The following is a 20,182-nucleotide window of genomic DNA, read 5'->3' on the forward strand; positions in this document are numbered from 1 at the left end:
ACCGAACACTTCTGACGACACCATGAACTTTCAATTGGCATATCAATCTCAGTGTCCTGTCAGTCATGAGAATCACATCTTTATGCTAGCAAGCCCCCTTGGATATAGCCTGACATGGCAATCTTCAGTAAATTACCCTGTCACTGCCAATCTTACTGTTATCTCACAAACAATCAAGCAGGCAATCACACTGCTTTGAATTGCCAGTTCAGGACCTGGGAGGCTAAAAACATCTCCATTCCATACCAGGGAGAAAACTGTGCATGAGTTGTTTCATGCAGGAAGGTTTTCATGCATTATGGGAATTCATACTTGCAGAGTTTCATATACTTAGAGAAATATTTCATATATTATAATGTAAATATACACATGATCCACTTGTTTGGATCATTATCACTTTTTAAATGTATTGCTGCAAACTTTCTCAAGGTGAGTCTCAGTGTGAGCAACCCCCAGCGTACTCTGAAAAACCTTCAGTACTACCTTTGTTCTGTGATCACAGAAATGCTCTCGTCCTACCACAGCCCAGGACACCATTGGCTCTGGTTGCTTCAAGGGCACCTCGCTGGCTCAGGTCTGACCTGGTGTCCACCGGCACTCCCAGCTCCTTTACTGAAGAGCTGCTTTGCAGTGGGGTGCCCCTGTATGCGCTGGTGAACAGGGCTGCTGGTCCCCACGTGCAGGACTCTGCAGCTTTTGTTGAACTGCATGAGGTTCCACTCAGCCCACTTCTCCAGCCATCCAGTACCATGAAATATGAAATTACTACACTGCCGTGCAATCACTTAGTTGCACTAGACTTAGTTGATTAAAATCCAAGCTAGAAAAAAACGTACCTTCTATGAGAGAAAACTGCCATAAGCATGAATTTTAATTAGAATTTAGGCCTTTGTTTTTAATATATATTTCAGAAGTTGTCATCTTCCACATTTCCTCAGGCACGCTGAATTATTTATACAGTTAATTCAATGACAAAAACCTCACCATAGGCCTCATCGAGATATCACTGCTTGTCACAGTGCCTACATCCGAGTTTAAGTTAGCAGCACTCTGACAGGAAAGGCACTGGAGAGGGAGTTAAGATGGTGCTAAACCTCCTCCAACAGTTTGAGACACAAAGAAGGCCTGACTCGGCTTCAACTTAGAAGGAAGAAACAGGAAATGTTGATCTAACTTAAACTGGCAGCACAAGATTAGCTCTCCTTTCCTCACTTATTCCCAGATCTTTCCAGAAGTAAATTGACATGGGATTCCTCTTGAAGATTTCACATCTGTTACTGGAGATGCACTTTTTTTTTTACCTTCTCTGAATGGTTACATGAACTGAACCATACACAGATTAACCCACAGCAAAAAGCAAGATTTTGAAATATTGCATATAACAAAAATGATGTGTTTGTGCACAGCTTTATTTTAAGATGGCTTCTGAACACCATTGGAAGGCCTAAAAAAGCATACCATAGAAAGTGTGATATATATTATTGCTGAAGTACCTAGGACCTCTTAACATCAGTTTTCCTTCACCACTTGAGGGAACTTCTGATAATCTCCAGAGGCCTGGATTCCAAAACTGTGCTATATCTTTCTTTGGAAAGTAAGCTGACATTGAGTTACTGGTTTCTCTTTGATTTCTTTTAAACTCCGACAAGTTAATTTTCTTCACTGTTTACTCTTCATCAAATACTGGTTCTATTACAGATTCAATTCACGATGTGTGTTAGAATGGGTCACCTTGCCCTGGCACCCAGCTGCCCAACAGGTGCTTTCTGTACCCAGCAGGGGACAATGCTGTTTCCCAACACAACTCCGGAGCACACGCTCAGCAGAGGGCATCCTTACACTTCATTAGCTTTAGGAGCCAGCCACTTTCAGAGCGTAATTCCTGGAAATACTTCTTTTTCCAATAAACATTTCAGACTTATGATTAAAATGGAATGGGGGGGGGAGCAGCAGCTCCTACGAGCCCTGAGGGTGGAAGGGCCTTTGATCACTCTAAGGGCAAATTAGTTAATTTATCATGATCCGATTTTAATTATGTGTAGTATTAATATACCCAAGGTGAAAGAATTAGAGATGCTCTATCAGATTATCAAAAGAATAGGTCTTCCCTCTGCCGGTACAGAAGTATTTTAATTGAGCTCTAAAACTGCATGCAGAACTGCTTCCATGGACAGACTATTCCACAGCCCAGTACATCTTATTACCAGTTTTTATCTAATATTAATTCAAATTTTCACTTTTATAGCTTGATCTAATTCCTGTTATATTGGCATATGTTGTTCCAAATAATTCCTCAGAAGTCCTGGTGCTAATAAGAAAGGAAACACTTCTAATCCTCTTCCAGCCCTGCTCCTCAATTGGCTCAGCCTAGCTGGAAAGGCTCCCTGTGAACTGCCCAGATATCTATTCTAACATTGATCTTAGAGCAAATCATGAGCACGGCAGAAGATTTTCAGAACCTCAAACATGAAACAAAGCTGTTTTTCTGGAAAAGCTGGATTGTAAATCCCAAATTGTGATAAGATAGAAAAAAAACTGAGGCTTCTGCATGCTCTGAATGCCAAAAAACTCCCCAGTGAGGTTTTTAAGTGCCCTGGACTGTGGTATTGGTGGATCAACAGCTCCCCTTCCCTTGCCCACTCAGGACAACACAGCACAGATCCAGCAATGCACTGAGCACCTGGGGACCTTCAGGCCCGGGAATGCTGGCAGGTTGGGTGCTCCAACTGCAAACCACATCTCCAGCACAGATGACTGAGAGGGCTCCGTGATAAAACAACCTTAAAAATACGTTCATTCAGCGCTTTTTAACCAGAGAATCTGCAGTCACTAAATTTCTTGCTTTCCCTTCTCTGTGGGTTGTAAGAGCGTGCTATTGCAGTAAGATATCCCACGGGGGACAGCGTGAGGATAAGCTGACTAATGTGTGCAGAGACGATTAGAGGCTGACATGAAGTTTTAACAAAATCACATACAAGCATACTCATTAGCTCTTGTCAAACTTATATAATGTCTAGTTTGAATACAGATTTTATACTTGAGTCTACATGACTCACTCTGGCCCCCATCCACAACAGATTTCAACCACTCATTACATTTAGTGCTCTAAAACTGACTATTGTGCAGGCTCTGGGAAGTTACCTTCTGTGCCAGGAGTATTCTGGGTATTTATATTGAGAACTTCATAAAATCTTTTGTGCTGAATTAGAGACCCCTGCTGAGGCAATGCTTGTTGAGGCAAGCTAAATTACATGATTTGCTTTTGTGCTGTGAAATACTTGTATTATCTTAAATGTCACGAGCCTGATGCAGTATCAAGTCACAGGATTTGTAATTCTCTAAAAGCAATTTTTTTCTAAATGTTTATTGCAGAAAGACACTTCTCTTTCTATTTTCTTTCTGTCTAATTTTAGAGATGAGTTTTCTAAGACAACTCAAATAAACAGCCTTTCAATCAGTCAAGTGCCCTGTCCTGACAGTGAACTTCACTGGGAATGTATTCTTCTCTTGAATTGAAGAAGATTCATACTGTAGCAGATAGCTGGCTTTCTCTCATTCATTATCTTTAATGTTTTGTGCCAAACAGAACTACCGCCAACTGTATTTCTTGGAGTTGTTACAGCTATATAGTAGCAAACTGAAGGGCAAAATTTGTCTTCTGAGATATGCACAACTCTCTTTACAAAGCCAAATGGAAATAAGTTAAATGTATTTTAAAAAGAAGAATGTCCCACTTTGCATCACAAATAAACAATTTCTCTCTCTATTTACTTTAGCATTCTATAATGCTCTGGCTGCTTCCCTTTCTTCACCACTGAACTGTGGTCCAGATAATTACAAAATTACATTCTGGGGAGAAATGTGAACTGTGAAATGATATAAGCAATGAAAGGATTTAAGCCTTTTGCAGATTTCTTTTTTAACCTTCCCTTTTCTCTCCATCATGGTCAAATCTTAAACCGATTTAGCAAAAATTTGGTAGTTTTCTGTTTTTCTGAGATAACATCATTTACATGAGTTGTCAATAACAATTATAAATTTCAGTATGATAATTTAGAAAGGGTGAAAAAGGTAGGAGAAGAAGAGAAAGAAAAGCCTAGCAAGAGCAACTCAAGTGGGTGATACGAGGCTCCTGACAAGGCTGCTCCTGCAGAGCTCTTCCTTAAATACCTCTTGTGGGTTATCTCATTGAGATCAGGATAAAGGGATCTCAAAAGTGAGCTCCTTGTATGAACTGCTTCCAACACCTAGTAAAATATTCTTCAGAAAAAGAGATATGTTTGGTTTTTTTTTAGCTTGCTTAATGTTGTCCATTTTCCTTGAGGCAGTGGAAGGTTTAAGGTTAAATATACACAATTTAGGAAGACTCTTCTGAGAGGTTAAAAGCATTATGTGATTCAGGAACCACCAGATTATTATAAAGTAGTTAGCGTAAAAAGATGGGTATAAATAGAGTCCTACAGGGATTTCCTTATGCAACAAGTTAAAGAAATATGTGTTTAATAAGTAACGTACTTTCTCTCATTCCTCGAAATACCATTTTTAATCCCTTAATTTCCTAAAATATGTCTACAGTGAAATAAGTGGGCTGTACATGTCTACTGAGGGGATTACACATTGTAATCACAATTATAGGTCATCAAATAAAGCAGTTTCTAAGCCCTCCAGAAGATGCTTAATAACTATTAGACTACTGAGGCACCAATTAAGAAAAGGGATTAGATTCAGAAGTGGCCACAGTGAGTAAATTACATAACTCAAATATGTTTTGAAAAAACAGAAACATTTGCCAATATAACAAGGCCTTGAAAGTGAATCAGTGCCCAAAAAAACCCCACCCACCATTACCTTTTGTTTAGATTTCTGCCTTAAAAACAAAAGGAACAAACAAGACGCTCTGAATCTTCTCAAGCAAAGGATCCTACAGTGACTGTAAACATCTTCATAACGAAGACCAGACACAATTAAGTACTTATCTAGATGTGCTGGTAAGAACAAACAAGTGACATTTCCAGTGCTGCCTCAGATCACGCACAACTTTACTTGAAGAGCTCTGAGAGGAGAAAACAGCTCTGGACACTGGCCTATGGAATCCTGTTTTATCTATATGAGTAATACACACTGACATGTCATATACAACAAAGATTTGTAAGTCTCAACAGCTGCCACTTCTAGAAATAAACCAGCTAAGGGGCATTAATCTAAAACTGAAAGAAAATATTAAGTATGATATTTCATTTTTCTTTTTGAACTGTGGTATGTAATGCACACTGTGGCACATAATAAGACAAAACAGACAAATCTGAGTCCCTTTGGAGTCAGCGGCAATGATCATCTTGACATCCATGAAATGAAGACTTGGCCCAAGGCCTTTGAATCTGATTGTGAGATAGCATCACAATAAGAATGGTTGAACAGAGAAAAAAGCAACAAAATATGTTAAAACCATAGACACACGGGGAAGAATAGTAGACAGAAAATTATTGTTCTATTTCAGTGACACTCTGAAACAACTACATTTTAGCGATATGAAATGGATGGAGAAAGAAGGGTATTCACCTCTCCTCATTTAGACAAAATATTGTGGTTTTAGCTACCCTGCTTTCATTTGGAAGACTATTGTGTGTGCTCAGTACAGCTCCCAAACTACTCACTTATGTTAGGAGAGCAAAGATGTTAACAAAGCAGCGAGTTCAGCATTTGGCTGCAAGTAAGCTGCGTTGAGTTTCAATGAAAAGAGTGAGTGGGGAGAAGAAGAGATTTCTGTAACACTCAGTAAGCTTGCATTTTATGTGAAAGTTGGGGTTCTCGTAATTAGCTGAATCTTCAAAATTGATTCCCATGGTACTGTTTCCAGCTCCATCTAATGCAAAAACTTAATTCTATTTGTTTCTTATTAGACACAGTCACAATTACATGAAGGTGCATGTTAAAGCACAATGCACACACCTCTTCCTTCCTCTCCATTCCTGCACACTCCTGTGGTCTCCCCTGAGTTAGTACTAATAAACGTAGAGGTCACTGGGTGTGCTCCTGGACAGATGTGCAGTGAACCAGACCCACACAGCGTAGTGCAGCTTAATGCAAAGGCACAACCTCACTCAAAGTATTCAGGGATGCAAGTTATTTTCAGTCTTGAGTTCTGTTGCAGCTCTCGCTTGTGACTGACCAATTAACACACTGCTAGGAGTGACAGTGAGTCCGTCCTTACAGAGAATGCTGAGGAGGGTCCCAGGCCATCTTAAAGAAATCTGAAACCCAGAATATAATCAAACTGCAACAGCAAAAATCACAGAGGCATTGGGAAGACAGATGAGTATTGCAGTGCAGCTCACTGTCTGTACCACCAATGCACACAGTGATTGAATCCAACGGCTTTAATTTATTAACATACACCTTGCTGGTGTTTGAAGAAACAGGCCACTGGACAGGTGTTGAACAGATTCTAAGCTCTCTTACAGAAAAGCTCTACAGAAACATAGCAAGGATGATACTACTAGAGACCAATAATGATCTCTAGATCAAAGCACTGATCTCAGGGTCAAGAGATAAAGGTTTCATTTCTGGCCTTACCATAAAATCCCCATGAGAAAATGGCCAAGCAGACTTTTCAGGTTGCTGGGACCTTGAAACAGGAGCAGATGTTCAGAAAATGTATGCTCCCCCAAGAAGCAATGAGCGGCAGTCTCTTTAGCCCCTATCTTCAACCTGAAGTGCTGAGAACTTCTTAGGAGTTCTCCCCTTAGGTATTCTGCTATTCAGTTAGACTACAGTTTTCCATCAGGTATGACCATGGTGAACCAGAAACCATGCATCTTGCAAGGTAGTGCTGATCAATATTATAGGTCTGTTGTATGGAATATGTATTCTATAGAGTCAATGATTTCTCTTTCATAGATCAAGTTTTAGAATTTTGCCATTTTAAATTGGGAGGAACAGCTGAATGACGTCAGTAGCCAAATAATTTTTCCCACGTGCCTTTCTGTTTCACAAATGCAGAATATTGTCCTGGAATAAGTAAACAAGCTGTTCCCCATACGGATATACTTTAGTTCTTTTTTAGACACCTTATCTCAGTATTTCTAATAATTTTTTCTAAACTCCTTGTTTGGGGAAAAAAAAGATGATGTACCTATTTTCAAATTTTTCTTCATAATCTTCAAAGCTAGGAAAGCTGCAAACATAAGCAATAAGCAATCAACCTTTTATTTTCTTACACTGCACACTAATACACTTAGTGTGCTTTGTTTAGTTAAAGGAGCACAGCAGACTCCAAATAATATAACTTGGAGTTTGATTCTCCCTTTAACAGAGGAGTAACAGATTCAGCAATGCCAATAAAATGAATCCCAGTTTTCAGAAATTCAGTCAGCTCTAGTTCTTTCAAAATATTCCTGTCAGTACTGATCACGTGAAACCAAGGAACTGATAGGGAATTTACAGATCAGACCTAGCAGCTGATATCCAGGTGTGGTTAAAATCATGCTGCCTCAGTTTGGGAGATATGACCATTTCTACACAGTGAAATTTTATATAAAATGAAAACATAAATTTACCCTAGAAGCGATCATTCAAATAAGTCAAAGGTTTATCCGCAGTTTTAAGAAATATCACAAGTAAAGCATTTATTAATCAGCTAACAACAGATTGATTGATTGTTGTTTAATTGTTGGTCAAAGAAAAGTGAATGAGTCCCAAGGAAAAAAGCTGTGTCTGATGTTTGGTTTTTAATGGTGAGTAGAAGCAAGTGGAAAAGAATCTACAGTGGCTTACTAAAGACACTGTAACGAGACATACAAAAAGCTGTTTGAGGTGAAGGGGATAGTTTACCAAGCAGTCTTATTTAAACAGCACAACTTCTCAAAACTGCTTTCAGGTCAGTATCATCGACTACACAGTGGAAGGCTCTACAAAAAGAGATAAACTAAAGTGATTTTTGTAGGCAAATACAGAATAAATTCTGTATTTAATAGAGATACACCTGACAAAGGAGAGAAATCGGAATGGGGACCTCAGAACCTTACCACATATGACCGCTCAGCACAACTCACTCAGTTCTGGCGTATGAGCTGTGAAATATGACAGCACGCTACAATGACTTACACGGGCTGTGCACATGAGAGCATGACCCTGGCCTCTAGCACAGAGCTAAAAAGAACGTTCCTAACTATCCTGCTAAATCAGCTGCTATGCTTGCACACACAGGCATGGTAAGCTGTTCTGCAATGCACGTGTGCCAGGAGCCTGCAGGAAAAAGTTCCGGCCCAGCAGGCTGTACTCAGCACCCATGAAACGCCATGGGCTGCAGTGGGCCTCCGACAGAACTGCGCTTTGCAAGGCCGCAGTGCTCAGCCTCGTTTGTTTCGAAAGGAAGGAAACAACAACACTTGATGATAATGACAGCCAAACTCTTTCTGAAGTAAAATGACTCATGAAGAAAGCGTGGATAACCCTCTGCTCTTTAGGGACGGGGAATTGGAAGACTTCTGCTCACCTCCCTCGTTATCCTTGTTATCGGCACAGGAGGTTTCCATGGCAACGTTGCATCCAGGCCCTCTCCAGCCGGTCTGGCAGACACACTGCCAGCTGTTCTGGCCCAGCGTGCACCTCCCGTTGCCATTGCACAAGTCAGGGCAGCCATCTGGGGGAAGAAACGAGGCAGGTAAGTACAAGACAGGCTTATTCACACTCACACTCACGCTCACACTGCTGACAATATTACTGTGCATACAGAAAGTCTTGCTCTTGCTGGTGGGACAAACACTTGCCCAGCTCCAGAGCCACGACCACAATGTGGAGAAGGAAGGTAAGGAAAGCAGACAGCCTAGAGAAATGGGGACTTAGCTCAAGCCTGATGGGAAGACGAGCCCTACCAACAGCTATGTTCTAAGAGCCCTGTAAATGTTCCCATCTGGAGTTAAAGGCAGTGGATAGAAACAGCAGTCTGCTGGCAAGATTGTGTTTTTTCTCCTTCTGCGTGTTTGTGTACATACATGAGAGGGGGAATGTCTTCTGAAACAAGCACTTCAGTGCTCAGGTGCCATTTACATTGTGCGCTGCGTAATTCTCAAGAGCTTTCCCTACACAAAGTTTCAGTAAATGATATTGAAAATATTTTCCTCATTTAACAATCACTTAAAAAGACCTATTTATTTAACACCGAGTTTACTGAACAGTATGATGCAACCTGCCGTGCTTTCTGAAAGACAGGCTAGAAGAGATATGCTTTTTATTTTTCCTGCAACTAAACAATTCTCAGGAGGTGCCACTGTATCTTACTGAGCATTCCTTTGGAATAAAGGGCAAGAAAAACAAATTCCAGCCTGTAAGATAATGAGGCCTTGATAACCTTCCAGATACACCACATCCAATCCACACAGGTCTACAGATGTGAAAGAAGATTTGAGAGTCCTGCAATGGACCTCTCCTATCCCTTCTAATTAGTCTGAGCGGGAGGAGAAGGCCGTGTTGCCACTCTGACAATAGATATTGGAACCCAATCATTCAAGCTCTCACATCTAGTTTGGAGATACAGCCTCATCCTGCCAGATATCTATACAGCCACCATGTAACATGTCTCTCATCGCTTTTCGTCTTGGGCAGTAAATTTCGTCTCAAAACAGCTCACAAAGCTTCACACTCTCTCCGTTTCCCTTCCACTACCAGTGATGGGTCACTGAAGGGACCTGCTACAGACACTCAGGTCCTACCATCCAGCTGGATTAGTCCTTTGCATTTACCACTGTGACCCCAAGCTGTGACTATGAAGTGCTCCATTCCCTTCCCCAGGCATTTTAAGGGCAATGAGGAACTAATGGGCAGCCCTGGCTCTTTTCATCAGGCACAAGCAAGGAAAGCAGCACTGGGAAACATCCTGAAAGCAGATAACTATGTTCTCTTTGTCTGAGCAGCACCACTTCAGATGTGCAGCACTGGAGAAAGACCAAGGTGACAGCAAGTCACCTTTGCATCCCAAGGCCTCTGTAGGTGACCAGGAACAAGAACAACTGTCAAACTTACACAGCTCGTGCTGAGAGGTTCAGCAGCCTTCCAGAAAGCACTCATTTCGACTGCTATGGCTTACAGAAACTCCCACAAGTGCATTTCTATCAGCCCGTTCAAAAAGTGAGAGCTCTGAATTTGGGTCTCTTCCTACTTCTAGCAGCCTTTGCTATAATCAGGTGATGCCAGAGAGGAGTTCCTCTGACCCCAAACTGGTTTACACAGTGCATCCCTGCTGTTCACCACTGATATCACTAGAGGTAAGCACTCACTCTGACTTTACCTTATTGGGTTCCTGAGAAATTCAGAATGAGTAATTTAGATTTTTAGGATGGAGACTTCAGCTGTCCCATGGAGAAGACTGTCTACAGGTAACAGCATTCAAAGTTTCCACATGTCCTACTTGGTGTCCAAACCTATACCACTGGTAGCACTGGCACAGCAGCTCCATCTCTACCCAGTCTCTCCAAGCAAGACACCGGATCTCTGTGAACAAGGTCAATCATTCAGTTCACTCTACAGAGAAAGTTGTCAACAGACAGAAACAATTCCTGAGAGCGTTCAGCGCTGTTACTGTTTTCAGTGCTGTTACTATTACTAAAAAATACAGTTCTCCCTTCACTTAAATGAAAGGTTATTTTGCCATTACATGTCCTAGCTATGAAAATGCACTTATTTTTCAACCCAGATAATATATTTTCAAGGCGTTTATTTTATCTCTTTGGCTTATCAGGTTGTTTGAATGACCAAAATGATAAATGTCCCAGGGGAGGCATCGTACTGGAGAAAAAATTATTCGTTTTAAATGAAAAACAAACAGTAATTGTGAATATACACACAAGGTTGGCTTTGTACTGAAGCACTGAAGAGAATTAAATCACAGGAGCAGTTTACTTTGCATCATAAGAGCAAGATGAAAACACGAACAGTAGGGAGCTAGCAAAATCTCTGAAAAGTTTATGTGCAGCTGGGGATTAATGGACATGACTTTGCTTTTAGCTTAAAGAGGAAAGCAGGCATCACTGGTACAGACATGATGTTGCTAGGAAACACTATGCTACCTCTGTAGCTTATTTAACAGGCTTCCAAAGACAGACTTTGTGCTTGAGTAACCTAAATATCAGAAGGATAAAAAAAAGAAAAGCAGTAGCAGACTACAATACGATCTAAGTATTGTGACAATAATTAATGGATGTGTTGACTTTCAAAACAGCTTTAAGCAAGGGAGAAGAGCTGAACTATTTTGCATGCTCATGTGCATTTATGTACACGCACTGTGCTTGTTTGTATACGCATGTCTTTATTCAAGCAAATATTTACACAAGTATTAGATCTGTTAGGCCAAAATTTATTCTAGTGACCCGTTAACTAAATAGACAAAAGAGTTCCATTATGAGTTACTATATAAAGTTTTCATTTTAAAAAAGTTCATAATTAGGCAGTGCACTTTCATTTGAAGTCTGACTACCTGTATTTTGTCATTCGTATGTGCCCACGTGCATAGGGACTGGTGCAGATCTCAGTCCCCTGCACACACACGGCTAACCCGCCTTGATGCACTTCAGTGCATTCTGAGAGCACACAAGGCAGCAGAGCCCCTTCCTGAGGAGCCTCAACTGCAGCGCTCACTGCTAGGCGTGTGACCTTTGCTGGAAACACACTGCAGTAAGCACACAGTAGCACTGAGTGCTTTGGTACAACATGCTTTCACTGTGCAGCCCCAGCTCACACCAAGAAGCATGCTACCTCCTGGCTGCCTTATGGCTCTAGCCAGAGAGAAAGGCAGCCTGAGAGAGCAAGGCAGGCACAGCGGCGAGCGCGATTGGAATCTAACCTTGAGAAGTAATTCAGCACAGCATAAAGCTCTAAGTCACTGCATAGAGAGCGTCCTCCATGCTAAGCAGACAGGTTGCTATTCCTAAGGTGTAGAAAAATTCTCCTCATCTTTTCTATTACAGTATGCTTAATGGAAAATGTCAAAAAGCTAGCTTAAAAAAGAAGAAAGTGCTTGTTTAAAGTACCAGATTGACAAGCTATTTATTCACAGAACAGTCACTGTATGGGCAACAGCAGTTCATGTGTCTTACTCTTCCAGCTGTGCCTGCACAGCCCTGCACGCACTGCTGCGGCAGGAGGCCAAGCACTGAGGCAGGCTCCTTCCCTTTCAGGCTCCCTCTGGTCTCTGAGACTGGTGAGTGTATGTACAGGAACATATGCATTTTGAATTAAAATGGCAAGATAAAATTCAGTGCTATTTTCAATGTACTGTCAGGAATATGTGACTAGCATTGTGAGGGAGTATCACAGTACGAGAAGATTTCAAAATCAAAACACTAAAATCCGTTCTTCTTCACTCCACAGAAAAAGCATCCAGCATTCATGTCAAGTGAATGCTGGAAGACACTGGAAAGGAAAGGGAGAAATGACAGCCATTGTATCTCTGAATCTAAACTTTGAAAACAGTAGATTTTCTTGTCCTAAGAATGAATTTGATTTGTGTCCCTCGACTGTGCTTATCACTAAGAGGAAGAGAATCCATCGTGGATGCTACGTACACAATGCAGTAGAAGAACAAGATGCTATTACACAGAACAATATGAGAAATAACACACGGAGAAAACACTTTGGTTATGTTTTCTCAACTTTAAACTCTAATCAAATGCATATGAAGAAATTATTTCATTGAAGTTATTTCTTAATATTCACTATGGAAAAAGAGTCAAAAAGGTTCAAGACCTCTAGTTATACATAACAGATATAAAGAAACGCTGTCTGAAAGCCCTTGCAATCCCAAAGACAGAATGTACTTAAATACTAGAGTTTGTGATCTGCTTGGAGAGCTCCACACCGCCACAGTCCATGATGGGCCCTAGAAGATGCTATAAAAATAGAAATTAAAGTGTTACTGTTTTTCATATTAACAACTGAGGGGTGAGAAAAATATAGTGATACCAGAAAACAACAAGCACTGCTATTACTGAGTTCACTGTGAGCAAAATTAAGTCCACTGCTTCCAGCAGGCCTACGTCAGCTTTATCTGTTCTATAGTTTCCTATTTTTGAGACCTATGAGATTTATGAAAAGCTGAACATAACAAGAAAGTTCACAGAATAGTAAAGAAAATCAATATGGACAGTCCTTGTTTGCAAGACTGATAGTGCTTAATGTATTTATGAGACAGTACTCATAGGTTTTATCTACGGTAAAACTATTCTGGGTCTAAACTGTAAGGTGATTAATTCATTGTTGAACTCAGCAAATGAATTTCCAGTATCTAGGCAGTACATGAAAAATCTGAATCCAGTTTTGGATAAATTCCACATCGAGTTCCGTTTCATTCCACCGATACTGACAAACCCCCAGGTACACAATTACACACGTACACAGCTACTCAGGCACATATGGGTTTTCTTTTGCATAAACTACTTCATAGCTCCAAAACAAACACTTTAAGCAAACCAAAGTAAATGACATGCCATTCAGGTAATCTGTGTTTTGCGTCTAAATCTTAATTCTGGTTATAACCACCGGAACTCACAGAGGGGCCAATCACTTGGAGAACAAGAAAGGGCAACATGGCAAGGAAGAAGAGAAACAGCAGAGAGAGGAAAAAGGTAAAAATGTTCCCTTGCACCTAATAATCACATACAGAAGTATACACGATTTTACTCTCTACCCAGTTTGTGCATAGATAATTGCATGCAAGTCAAGAGGCTACATCTAATTCCTTTTGTTTGAAAGCCATCAGGCATGGATGCTTCCTCTAACTGATAACTAATGGAGGGAATGGTTTGCCTGTACCTCTCCCCATTTAGTGCACATACTGTATAGCTATTACTCTGAAATATAACACCTCTCATTTATCTTTGTCTAACTCCGTTTTCTACGTCTTTATCCAAAGCCCTCTGGCAGTCAATGGAGTCCTTCCATTGACTTGCATGGATGCTGGGCCAGGTAGTCCTTTGGGCATAGAGGCGTAGATGCCTCGCAGTATGGAGGATTGTAGTGCTCAGCTCAGGGTTCTCTGTCACTCAGTATCCATTACATCGGTTTCTAAGGGAAACACTTAAATTTCAGTTAAATCCTCCTCATCATTATAGCTGTTAAATACAGATCTGCAGCAAATGAAAGTACTCTGAGACAGTATCTACAGAATGTAGAGAAATTAGCAAAAAGCAATAATGATAACAGTTCTATCTGTATTTTAGAGGGCTATCACTGTTTTCATGCTGTTCTGTTCATTCCTTCAGTGAGTTGCTGCTGACCTATGGCTATCTAGCAAATAATAAATGAAGTACACATAATGAGGTACCTAGCAACACTGAAAGAAATCCACGGCTTTTATTTTGCTATTGGTATTTTTAATCCTTGAATTCCAAAATCTATGGGGCTCCGTTCACGCCAAAGAAAGGACATAAAATAAAAACAACACGTAGCATTATGGTAGGAGCACACAAGTTATTTTCTACACTGTTATATTTCAACAAAAATAAGCTCAAATCCAAAATATGTAACTCAACACATGCCAGCACAACTGACTATTGGTTGAGTGAGAAGTGAAGCTCCTCTGAGTGAGTTTGGACTGTTCCAGAGCAGTCTCCAGACCTGCAGAGGACCAGCTCAGGTCTGCAAAGCAGGACAGTTGCACAGATTGGCAAATTGTTAAGAACTAACCCAGCCTTTCAGTACAACAAAAAGCCTGAGTGCACTGCCCAGCTGAGTTACAAGAAAAGAAGAATGGTCCAGCTACAATTTTTTTTTTTTTAATTGAAAAGGATGAAAAAAATGGAAGGTCAATAAGTAAGTTTCAATAACTCTGAATCACGATTTCTTCCACGCCAATACTTACAGTGCAGGCAGACAATTACAATGCTAAGTAAGGTTTCTGGGAAATGTATGTTATAACAATTTCCTTAAAAATTGCATCAACTTACTACATATCTATGTTATTTCTTTCGCTTGTAAAGGTAGTAACTTGGAGAACACCTTGGTTTCCAGGCAGAACAGGACCATGAGAGAAAAAGATGCATCTCCTTAGAAGAGAAGTAAACCTCACAAAAAGGGGAACCACTGGTACTAAAAATCAAGCCTCAGGAAAAGTCACTGGTATCTTTCTGAAGAGAAATAAAAAATAAGGATAGTGGGAATTTCACATTGCAATGCGGATCACAAAAATTTGAGATGTAAGTAGCAGTCCATTCCTTTTGATCCAACTTCACTGTGTCTCAGTCAGAAGGACTCCCACTACTTTCAGGGGGAAGATCCCCATGCGGTCTCCTCCTGGCACGTATGGAAGGAGTTCTCCAACTACCACTGAATTCTGGAGCAACCACCCCCAAACTAACAGCTGGGCAGGGAAAAGAGGGCAACACATTTGTGCTTCACTGCCAAGAGCCTTGAGGAAGCCAGACAGATGAATAACCAAAAAACCCAGGTCTGTTCTGAATCTTGAGCACACACAAATAGCTCCAGTGAACCCAAGAATTTGGACTAGGAATACATGAGACACAGTTTCAGAAAGGAATGGAGTCTGTGCTGAAGGCAAGCTGAACAGTTCCAAGATGGAGAAGGCCCTGCGGTGCTAAGAGGCCAAGTGCCCTGCTGCAGCCAGGAGCGCAGATCGGGCCATGCAAGTGTGGGGTGCTCAGAGAATCCTGCCCCCATGGCTCCCCCAGCACCTGAGTGTGGGCAGGGCTGCAGGGTGGCATGGGTGCTGCTGCATGCCCTGGGAATGCTGACCACAGCACAGAGGGTGCACCATGTTCTGCACAGAAACGGCTCCGGGCACAGTGGCTTTATCAATGGCCACATGAAGGCAGTATTGCAAGCATACCATCGTAAGCCAGGTAGTTAGACAGAACACATGGGCGTGCGGAAAGACGCTGCTGCAGCCCAGAAGCTACAGAACAGGTGCACGGTTTTCTCTATAGCCTCAGCAGGTTATTTGCTGAGATTCTGGACTACAATGAGACTCTAGCAGCATATTCAAATCATATAGTGCACACTTTTCAGACAAAATTCATATTCAATTCATCTTCATATATCCAATAAAAAGATACATAAAAATGCAGTAAAATTTGTACTTAAGATAGAGAGGCCTTTCAAATTAATCTTACTGTAACAAAATCCATTTAGAATATAACTCAGTATGAAATTGCATTCATAAAACCAGTACCAAAACCATAATCTTTTATTGTATTAATGTTTCTGATACAGGGTAGAAGGGCTGGTATCATCCTTTGCGAAATGTAATATTGTTTCTAGAGAAAGAATCCTTCTCAAGCTGGGCTTATCTCTAAAATAACATCGATATAAATAGTTTATTGGCAGTGTAATGATGAAGTGACAAAACTGACAGGATGTGTAAATTCAGTCAATTGAAGAGCAACAAGCAAAACGTTGACCTCATATTTAAAAGAACAGATAACCTAATTAAAATGTAATAACTAAAATCCCTACATTAATCACAGTGCTATGGCAGGGAATTTGAGTCATTCATTTGTAAAAGTCGGGATTCACACAGTAATTGCTACTCAACTTCCTTGCAGGCAGTGTAATTTGCTCTCTATTTTGAGTAGGTGGCAGCCATGTATTTGTACAGTTTTTATACATTTCAACTTTTTTAGTAGATTTTTAAAATTATTTTCAGTACGTGGCAACCATGTATTTGTACAGGTCATGGAACTTTTATGAATAAACGTTCTGGCAAAGTGTTGGTATACTTTTATATATGAATATACAAGACTTTGAAAACCTCATCTACAGTGGCGCACAAAGTCATGCTGTTTTTTAGTTGTATTTACCCATCCTACCCTCACCGTGTCCCAGCGACATGCCAAGAGAAAAAACATGCAACACGATGCTTAAGTGATATCTGTACCAAGCAAAAGGACAACTGGTACTGACCAGCAGATGCCAGGCATTAGGTTTCAAACACTCAGTTTCACTTAGCTAACTGAGATTTATAAATCCAGCATAGTGATCTATCTTTTCTTGCTTCAGGTAGGAAATAACACACGTGTAATATTGCAATTTTTAATAGATAAAAAGAAGTATGAACTCAGAATCATACTCAGCTTACTGAAGTATCTGTAATATTTGAGCCCTGAAGAAAAACAAGTCGTGAGTTTACAGGTTTTTCTCGTTTTATGCTCCTTTATACAGATTTCACCAAAAGCCTGGGCAACAGCAAAGGAGCTCTTACTCCGTTCTGCACTCCCAACCTGACTACACTTGCCAGTGGAGATGGTACAGTGCCATGTTCATCCAAATGGGAACGCAATTGGATGATGCTGGGAACGCAGCCTGTAGAACACTAGAGGTAAGTCCTACATTCAGCTGCTCAGATAGGAACTTCTAAAATCCCAGTATACATTAGGGAGTTACTGAGGTAGGCCTTCACTTCAAACATTTAAAATCTAAGACACTGTTGACATAAAAAGTGCAAGATCAGCCCTGAAGAAGGCAGGACTGCTTGCTACTACCAAGGCTCTGTACTCCCAGCTCTCTCATTTGACTGAAAACCCTCCAGTGATGCAGATCCAATTTTTCTCTCTGAATGCCTTGATGGGTCAGCAGGGGAGATCACATTGTCACTGGCTAGCTTTTCTCCAGACAGAAATGCCATCCAGCATTTCTTCTGCTTGAAATTTTAAATGAGACTCACAATCACCGGCTTTACCGCTCAGAATATACTTGAAGCAATGTTGTCATTTGTTGCAGCAAATTGCAGGGAATTTAAGTGCCAGATGAGGTTAAATCAGACAATTTCTGGTGAGATACATGAAATGTAACTACATTAAAGTAATTCTTCAGGCTTGACATAGAATTAAAGCTCCAGGATGTTTGTAATTAAGCAGGAAACCTTGTCCTCTGCTGTGCTCACACACTTACACCTGAATCTAGGTCTCTTACGTCAGTTTTGGTAACAAATTATTTCTAGTATAGTGCAAACAACGATGGCACAGCACAAAGTGATAACAAGGCAAGCAAACAACCTCCAGTGCCTTCTGAAGAAATGCACGGAGAGAAACAGGGAGGACAACAGAACCACCAAATGGTGAGCTGGGAGGGATAAGAAAGCTGCCACAAGAGACCAGGCCTGCTAGAGGAATACTGCAAATATGGAGAAGTGTATCTGCCTGAGAAAAACTGTCAGACTATAATGTAATTAAACTAGCCACTAAATCTTATGAGGGACTGAATCCTTCACTGGCTAGATTGACTCCTCATCCTCCTCAACTGTTCGAGCTGAGTGCTAGGACATAATTGCTCCATACTGGCAGAACTCTTGACAAATCCAAAAGAATGACATGGATTTCAATCAGCTAATGTACAGCCCCAGTGTTCACAGCAGTCTGCTGTACCCTGGCCCTTAATATAACACTAAAAAATGATCACACTGGTAGCTCTTCGGACACGGATGTGCCTTCAGCTACTCCTATGTGTTAACTGACTAGCAAGCACGGTAAAAACAACAGATTGTGGTAAAAGGTGTTTATAAAATGTGTGGTGGTTTTACAGCTCTTCCTGCATCCTGAAAGGGTCATGGATAACCAGTGCTTCTGTCTGAATGGCAATGGATCACTCAGACGCTGAGATCTCCTTTCATGAGCCTGGCATTAGTATGACCATTCAACAAAGAAAATCTTGGATGTAACCATTCTAGCCATATACCACTGGTACCAACTTTTCAATTTTCAAACATTTTTACACAGTCCTACAAAATTAAGCTAATATTCCAGATCTAACGCAGTTATGCATTTCCAGGGAAGACACAGTTCTCTGTTCAGTCATTACCTTCAGAATATGTTGATACACTTCAGAAATTCCACACACACGGCATACAGGAGCTGTGCTATCAATCACTTCTGAGGGACTGTAACACTCCATTTCAAACCAAGAATTTGACCTCCCTTATACCTGCCTTGACTACAGCAACACAATATATATGGGCTCACACCAAATTCAGCTAGTTGGATGCTGAAGCATTTCCTCCTAACAAGAACAGGCACATCAAATATTATTTTAATTCTCTCACCAGTGGCTTCTTAAAGAAATTTAAAACCATGTTCAAGGCCTTACTTCTTATCTGGTAGGCTCAGGATATTTAAAATGCCTAAGGTACAGGGATGGAAACTGGGGTGGAGAGCTCTGCTAAGCTGACAAAAGCTCATCTTATCTGTGTAGGAGGTAGAGATCTTAAGCTGCCAAGTCAAAATTATGAAATAAATTCCTCTGCTCTATATATAAGAACTTACATATAGAAAATCACATATCTACTTTCTGTTCCAAATACAAATTGAATTTCTTTCACCATAACACCCTGAATATACAAATAGCTTTACAACTACACAGAGGAGGATTAGAAATGAACCAAAGTGCACTAGTAAGCCCAGCCAGCATTTAGTGACCAAACAGAACCGCTTCAGTCGTGCTAGTACTACTTAAGAGTAGTTTACAAGAGTATTTCTAATCCTGCTTACATTTGGACATGGACTGCATGATGTCACGATGTAGAATACCGATGAAAACCCATGAAACCATGACAGAGGAAAGGGTACACGTGCACATGTACGTGCATACACAAGAAAGGCACTACAGTGAGAGAAAGCAAATACTGTATACTACTTGTGCCGCTCAGTGTGCCTGTGTAGATGCTTAGCTGCAGCACCCATCTAATAGATAGTGAAGGGGGTTGTTGGATATCTGCCTTAAAAACTATGGGCCTGAGGTCTGACATGCGAACTAATCCTATAATGCCATTTGAGGTTAGACTAGAGGACCTCCTGACATCCCTTCCCACCTGAATTATCAATGAATCTTTTCGTTTTAGAGTTTTATTATTCATAATTCTCAGGGCAGCATATGCCATTTTTTTTCTCAGGCATTACTACAGTATAATTACTTGCTGTTCATCAGATATTGATGTCTGTATAGAATTTATGATTTAGCAATTAACTTTCAGGTATGCAAATGCAGTTCCTGTATAAGTGTGCAGGTTGTCTCTGTCAGAGGAATAAATATGAGCCTTAGTAAAAGTACACATTTACCGCACACAGATTAGTATGCTCTACAAGCAGCTATCCCTTAGTTTGGTATAGAATTCTGGAATCCCTACAGGATGAAAAGGACTATATTGACAAACGTCTTATCATTTGAGCTGATCTTCCTGAAGTAT

General features: G+C 40.7%; 1 protein-coding gene across 24 annotated transcripts in view; it reads right to left on the reverse strand.

Annotated features, from left to right (window-relative positions):
* Nucleotides 1-20,182, reverse strand: part of TENM2 (teneurin transmembrane protein 2) — a 608,636-nt gene that overhangs the window by 38,024 nt on the left and 550,430 nt on the right. For all 24 annotated transcript variants that reach the window (XM_046900248.1, XM_025154777.3, XM_040646802.2 and 21 more), the window contains 1 exon segment: nt 8,495-8,641. In XM_046900248.1, coding sequence (XP_046756204.1) covers nt 8,495-8,641 — 147 coding nt within the window.

This window comes from Gallus gallus, chromosome 13 (assembly GCF_016699485.2).
Source record: "Gallus gallus isolate bGalGal1 chromosome 13, bGalGal1.mat.broiler.GRCg7b, whole genome shotgun sequence".
NCBI lineage: Eukaryota > Metazoa > Chordata > Aves > Galliformes > Phasianidae > Gallus > Gallus gallus.